Source organism: Tauraco erythrolophus, chromosome 16 (assembly GCF_009769465.1).
Source record: "Tauraco erythrolophus isolate bTauEry1 chromosome 16, bTauEry1.pri, whole genome shotgun sequence".
Classification (NCBI taxonomy): domain Eukaryota; kingdom Metazoa; phylum Chordata; class Aves; order Musophagiformes; family Musophagidae; genus Tauraco; species Tauraco erythrolophus.
In genome coordinates this window covers 19,338,950-19,345,807 of record NC_141480.1, presented here as the reverse complement: position 1 = coordinate 19,345,807, position 6,858 = coordinate 19,338,950, and the positions used below count along the sequence as shown (strand labels likewise).

The following is a 6,858-nucleotide window of genomic DNA, read 5'->3' as shown; positions in this document are numbered from 1 at the left end:
GAGTGAAAAATTTCTTCCTTAGATCTAATCTAAATCTCCCCTCTTCCAGTTTAAAGCCATTGCCCCGTGTCCTGTCACTACACACCCTTGTCCAAAGCCCCTCTCCAGCTTTCCTGTAGCCCCTTTAGGCACTGGAAGGCTGCTGGAAGGTCTCCCTGGAGCCTTCTCTTCTCCAGGCTGAACAGCCCCAACTCTCTCAGCCTGTCTCCATAGCAGAGGTGCTCCAGCCCTCAGATCACCTTCACGGCCTCCTCTGGACCCTCTCCAGCAGCTCCATGTCCTTCTTGTGTTGAGGACCCCAGAGCTGAACACAGCACTGCAGGGGGGCAGTCTCACAAGAGCAGAGCAGAGGGGCAGAAGGGAAGAGAAATTTTTTCAAATCTAATAATGAAAACCAACATCAAAAGGAAAAGAGTTCAAAAGGAGCACGACTGAAGATCTACCAAGATTTGGCCTCATTTGGGTGCTCAGGGTTTACCAGGTCCTGTGAACCATTCAGGGAAGCAGGACTTGGTCTCAGGAAGCAGTCCTGCTCTTGGTCTAGAGCAGGACTGCTCTACAGCTGCTCCTTCTGGTGAAAACAGTGTCTGAAGGTGAGGACACAGAGCCCATAGACAACTAGATGCACCCCAAGGTGGGACACTGTCTTCCAGAATCAAGTCCATTACCTCAAAGCACTGTCCTAAGCAGGAAGACAGCCGCAAACCTAGATGGGACAAGTAAAAGCATAGCTGGTCCCCACCGGCTGGCTCCCTTACACCAGGGATCATGCTTTTTCCCCACTACTGTCCCGATTTTCAGCCCTTCAAAGACAGACTTTGCTTCTCCAGAAGTGTCACTCCCTTTTCAGCAGAAAAAAAAATACATTTTCTTACACCATCTCTGTGCATTAGATCTTTTAGGAGCTGGGTGCAGATGCGCAAGGTGGCCCAGGACCTGCCCCCTCCTCAGCTGCCTGCAGGGACAGGGGAGGCTCTTGGGGGACTTTTCTCAGGAGGAAGGAGATGATTCACCTTCTCACACCAAAGATTTGCAAACAGCAAACACCAGAACCCAAGATCTGCAGGAGGTGGATGGACTTTCTCTCAGGGGACCCTGTGCTCATCTCCATGAAACTAGACAGTGACACACTGAAAGGGACCTCCACAAGCCACCTGGTCCAGCCTCCCACCCCAATCCCATCCCTTCCGGGCTTCCTTGCTCAGGATCTCATCCTTCACTGTATCTCCTTGCAACCTGCTCCAGCAACACCTTCCTCGCACCGAGGAGCCCCAAAACAAGCACACCCCTCCGAACACGAGCTTACCCCAGCTACACCCTCACCGATGCTGGAGACAGGCAGGAGAAATCACCATCCCAGCTTGCTGCAGTTGGCTGCCTCCACCACAAGAGCCCACTGCTGCTCCGCGCTCGGCTCTGCCGCAGCCCGCCCCCCGCCAGGCCGATGGGCAAAGAACCACCAAGCTCTCAGCAAGCAGCAAACCTCCAACGAGAAGGCCTCTGACCACCCTCACTCCAAGGTAGAGGTCCGACTCCCAGCCCCGCAGGGAGGCACTGGGGGATGCTCCATCTATCCTTCCATCCATCTTCAGCTGAAGCTCTGGATGTCTCCCTCAATTTTGCACAACCATAGCCAACCCTGCAGCATCACAAGCAGAACCTCCTCCAACTCCAGCTGTAAAACCCCCCTGCTGACCGCTCCCGGGAGCACGTGTAGGTGTTCCTCCCTCTGCAGCAGGTGAACACCCTAATTAGGAGGGAAATGACAGGAGGTGCAGGCAATCCCTAAGCAGGGCAGGGTTAATGGGTGGTGCAGCAGCTTTTAAAAGCTTCCTAAGGCCCCAGTCTGGCTCTTTGAAAAAAAGCAACTCACAGCAAAGCTGGTGCTTGCTGGGCTCCAGGAGATCCTCTGTGCAGAGAGCATGATAAGGAGAGTCATTGTTGCTCTGCGGTCATAAAAAGATGATTGTTAAGGAGGGGAAGAAAGTTATAAGGGAAATAAATTGGGACAAGCTCAATATTTGAATGGGGAGCAATAATGCTGCCATAATTTGCATGCGCAGCCTCTGCTGCTCGTGAGCCCAAATGTATTTTGCAAAGCCTTGTGCTACAAAGAGCAATCCTATAAGCAGCTAGCAGTAGAGCTGGCCAAACACAAAAGAGGAGAATCTGTAAAAATGGCATTTTATGGCGTAGGAGAAAGGAAAGAGAAGGAGAGCTGAGATACATAACCCTTGATGTCCTTCTGGAGGAGGAAGCTGGCAAAAGATTGTCGCTTGCTTATGCGATCTAGCTTGTTATTATGAGTCTTACGTTTTTTTTTTTCCTGTATTTCAAAAGGTTGTATCTAAATATCTGTTTGCAAATGGAAAAAAAAAAACCTGAAGGCCAGAACTTCAATGCTAGTTCTTTCCAGAAAAGGTCATGTAGAAGAAGGGGCCGCCGACAGCTCTGGGACTGGGCTGGAAGGATCAGAGCACAGGACAAACCTGGGGGAAACTGGAGCCTCCTCAGCACCACCGTTTGCTGCCGGTTTTATTTGCTTTTAGTTTGACAACCTGAAATATCTGAACGATGGCAAAACGTTTTGCAACGGTGGAGTTTCCCAGCTCCTCCACCACACAAGTGATAGATCTGGGCCACCGCACGCTGCAACATAAATCAGACCTTTACGAGCCTCCAGCGGCTGCAAATCAACGAGTTCTAGTAAAAATTACCCATTTTATCTGCCTTTTTACCAATATTTAGATGTTTTTAATCTTTTCTTTGCAAACAGGCTGTCTCCCTGCTGCAGCTGTCCTTCAGCAGGAGATGCCACGAAAGCTCCATTTCTCCAATTAAAGACTCTGCCTCCGAACCGAGCCGCTCCCTGGTCTGAAACAACACGACCACGGACGCCGGGTGACGACTCCGTCCATCCACCCTGGCCGGGTGACACCGCCACAGCGCACAGCCGGGGTCCCCGATGGCTGCAAGGGGGTTTCTCAAGCTCTTGGGCTGAGCCCTCGGCGTGGGTGACCACCTGGAATTATCACAGCCTAAAGCCATCGTTTGGAGAGATGACCCTGGAAGGTGGGATTATTATCCTTTGCTGATTAGGGACGTATAAATGAAGACCTAAGCCTTGCGTTGACATGCAAAGGGCGATGGGATTTTCAACTGAAGTGACAGACCTTCAATCTCCTCTAACACAGGCGTGGGAAAGCTGATCATGCACTATCACCTCTGGAAAACAAAAGGGAAAAAATCAAAACAGAAAACAACTCCTCCAAAAAAAAGTAATATAAATTATGTTTATTGCAAAGATCAACATGTTCCAGCAAGTCCAACCACTACTTAGCTTTAAAGTAAGTGAGAAAAGAAGCTGGAAATCAGTGAGAGGAAGGATGCTGGAGCACCTGCCGTGTCGGAAATACCTCCGGTGCCCGGAGGAACAGGTAGAGGACCCCATTTCTTGTCTGACAGTGCACAGAGGGATCCATGCCGGGGATGCAGCTTAGGACGGACACAGATCTGGCTTTTCTGTCCACAGGTGAGGAGGGGAGAGGCGGGAATTGTATTTTGATTCCTGGGACTACTCAGCAGAATAAATCCTTGAGGGTCATCCCAGAGGCTGTGCTCCCTTCCCAGGAACTGTCCGCTGAGCCTACGCACCGAAAACAGGCTTTGACGCCGAACTTCCACCGAGCGAGTAGAAACTGAGACCAGTTTCTCCGTACAAGAGATGCCCAGCACCTCCATCAGCAGAAAAACTCCCAGGGCTGAGTGAGTCACCATGGTCTGATACCACCAGGAGCCTTACAGGGCTCAGGATGATGTTTCACCCCTCTGTCTGCTCCCTCCACACCATCTCAACAAGCTTCTGCCCAGGGTGACTGAGCCACATCAACATCCATCCCAAGGTGGTTGGCTATGCCAACCCCACCATCGCTCCCTCCTCAGCTGGGACATGCTCTTGCTGCTCCCATCGCTGAAGCCACCCGAGTGCCCAGGTCCCCAAGCAGAGCTTCCCTTGGCACAGGGACAGCAGACAGCGACGGGGACAATGAAGATCACCACAACAAAGACAACCTCAGGTCTCCCCATCCCTGCCATCACGCACGGAGATGCTGCAGGCTCTGCCCAGAGATGCACACGTATCTCTGCCAGTGCCAACACCTTGAGCTCAGCAAGGGGTGGCTGATGTGCCGTTATCACCTCTCCTGCCTCTGCCGTGTCACCTCTCACCCACCTCCACGGGGGGACCGGACACAGTTGTCCTCTGCCACTGGCTCCAATGCTGAAACACCACCTGAAAGGTGGGTTCAGGTGCTGCCTCCTCTCTTCAGGCTGTTTGCCACGACAGGCTGAGCCCGCTGCCAGGGCTGGCAAGAAGGGGGACGGTGTTTAAGCCCTCTGATGGATGGAAAGGGGCTGTGACGTGGAGGAAAACAGGAGCTGGAGGCTTTTCTGTGCCATATAAAGAGCATAATGAGGACACTGTGCACGTGGAAACATCTTTAATCTGGAAAGCGATTCCAGACAATGTAACTTCCAGCTGCTGCCAAGGGGCTGAGCGTGTGACCAGTGCTCCCCAGCTGGGACAAGGACCAAGACAGCTCTCCTGGGCTGTCCCAGGCAGCGTGGGACAGGTAAAACCAGGGTGAGAAAAACCAGAAGAGATGCTAACGCTGTCCCAGGTAGGCTGATCCAGCCCTAGAGCCTGGGCTGGGGACCCAGCTCTTGCCTGGGGACAGTAGTCCCCCTGGCCTGGGCTTTTGGGGGCTGATGATGGGCTACTGCAGTGACACAACCTTCTATCTGAGCCTACCTGGGGAAAGACACAATCCTGGGGAGCTAAAACCTCCGTGTGTGGCAACCGGTGAGTCTCAGGCTAAGCTAACATCCCAGTTGCTATTTTTCCAGCGGGACATGGTCCCTTGAGTCCTGCCCAGGTGGGCCACAGCCTTGTCACAGGTACGTGATCTCAATGACGTTGGGCTCAGCGCTCCCACAGGGAAGGTGATGCTTGCAGGAGCACTGGCAGCTCACCCCGACCGCATCCACACTGCCCGGCTCCCGCGGGCAAGGCTGGGCCAGCAGCTTCTTCTGGGAGCCCAGCTTCTTCCAGTCCGTGAGGTGCACCCCATCGTTCAGGTCCTGCGGCATGGGCTCGTGGTAGAGGGTGATCTGGACGGTGCGGAGGTGAGGGCCATAGTGCACGACGACGATGATGAAGACGGCCAAGAGGACGAAGATGACGACGATCACAGAGATCATGGGCAGGGCATCCGATTTCTTCGTCACACTCCTGACAACGGAGACGGGGGTGAAGGCAGCTGCGTCCTGGGGCTCAGGCTGCCTCAGCTGGCTGCCGGGCGCAGAGGTGTTCATGGCTGAGCAGGCTGACCTGGGACAGAGAAATGCAGGGTGGAAAGAGGTGACCACCGAGCAGAGGCTGCCTGATGTCCTTATCTCCTGCCCTTGAGTCGACAGCTCCTGCCTGCAACTGCCAGGGAATGAAACCATCCCATAAGTGCCCCCTCCCTCAGGCTCGTGGGACAGGGTTAAATTTTGGTGCTTACAGCTGGGGTTGTAGGGACGGTGCCCTGGCCACCTTCAGCCAGGGAGGCGATGCCCTGTGTCCCCTTGTCCAGGACATCTTCGTCGTGGGGGTTTTCCCTCCCCACCACACCTTGTTCCCTGGAGGGGAGCCCTGCACCCTCCCCTCTTCACCCTCTGCCCAGCAGTGCTACTCCAAGACCAAACCCCCCCAAGGACCTCCCTGGGAGTCCCAATCCCATCAAAACACACTGCGAGGCATCCCTCGCCACAGCCACAAAACCCCATGGGAGGCAGCACGGGGGGAGCAGGGGGCAGCGGGGGCGGGGAGAGGAGGGTGGGAGAGCCCTCCCCAGCCCCGCAGGGGTACCTCGGCATCCCCGCTGCATGGGAATCATCATCTCCAGTGGTGAGGCTGGGAAGCTGATGGCAGGACCAGCAGAAAAACCTCCAGGATGGCTCTCTGGCGTAGGTGCAGCCGGACTCACCTCGGAAGCTGCCACGTCATGCCTCGGCCCCACACCCCCCCGGGATTCCCCGGGGCAGAGGAGGAAGCGCCTGCTCATCCCGTGGGCAGGAGAGGTGCTCCCTTACCTCGCCGGGTGCCACATCAGCACTGCCGCCCCCTCCCTCGCTGTCACACACCGGAAAAAAAAAGCCCTCCTCTCGCCCGCTGCAAGACAAGCGCCCTTTTGTTCAGGGAGAAAGCACCTACCACCCCTTCGGCTGCACACACGTAACCCCCAGCCATGGAACCACAGGAAACATTCCTCCTTCCACCGACTCGGTGTTAAAATTTAACGCGGTTAAGAAGACGGCGTAAAGAAATCACCCTTCTGCACGTGAGCTCTTCGCACAGCCCGGCACAAGCGTATCCACACAACGCTGCGGGCTCCAAGGACCCTCACCAGCAGTGGTGTGAGTCCATGGCGAAGCTCTGGGCCTCGCTCGGGGTCACAGGCAGGAGCCAGTGCCAGGTTGGTGCTCGCACATCTCTCCCCTCGTGCAGCAGCCATACGAGCCAGGCTGCAGGGATGCCCTCGACTCCGGCAGCGTTTACCCCTGCACACAGGTGGGTACCGTCCCCCTGGTCTGGGGATGCCATGCGGTCAGACCTTCTGGCACCTGGGGTGACCCCGAGCACATCTTAGAGCAGAAAAGATGGATCCTCCAGAGCTTTATGTCTGCAAAGCCATTCCGAAGCACATCTCCCCGTCTTTCCATCCCAAAACAACACTGCTCTTACCTGGAGGCTCTCAGCAGACAAGCTGGGGTGAATATCTGGGCTCCGTCTTTCCTGCACATGGGAAGGACAGG

General features: G+C 55.1%; 1 protein-coding gene across 2 annotated transcripts; it reads right to left on the bottom strand.

The window, feature by feature from the left end:
• Positions 1 to 4,950: 4,950 nt before the first annotated feature.
• Positions 4,951 to 6,846, bottom strand: SMIM33 (small integral membrane protein 33). 2 transcript variants are annotated; one of them, XM_086621762.1, is made up of 2 exons: positions 6,788 to 6,846; positions 4,951 to 5,389 (listed from the first exon to the last, which is right to left on the bottom strand). In XM_086621762.1, exons 1-2 carry the CDS (start codon positions 6,844 to 6,846, stop codon positions 4,951 to 4,953), a joined length of 498 nt encoding a protein of 165 aa, XP_086477888.1. The 2 variants fall into 2 exon arrangements, with proteins under 2 accessions (XP_086477888.1, XP_086477889.1); XM_086621763.1 differs by lacking the exon at positions 6,788 to 6,846 and adding an exon at positions 6,030 to 6,049.
• Between the last annotated feature and the right edge of the window lie 12 nt (positions 6,847 to 6,858).

Excerpts from the sequence above, each read along its gene's own strand:
- SMIM33 (XM_086621762.1), bottom strand. The coding sequence starts at position 6,846 with ATGTGCAGGAAAGACGGAGCCCAGATATTCACCCCAGCTTGTCTGCTG. Across the intron at positions 5,390-6,787 it reads TGTCTGCTGAGAGCCTCCAG|GTCAGCCTGCTCAGCCATGA; the intron begins GTAAGAGCAGTG and ends TCTCTGTCCCAG.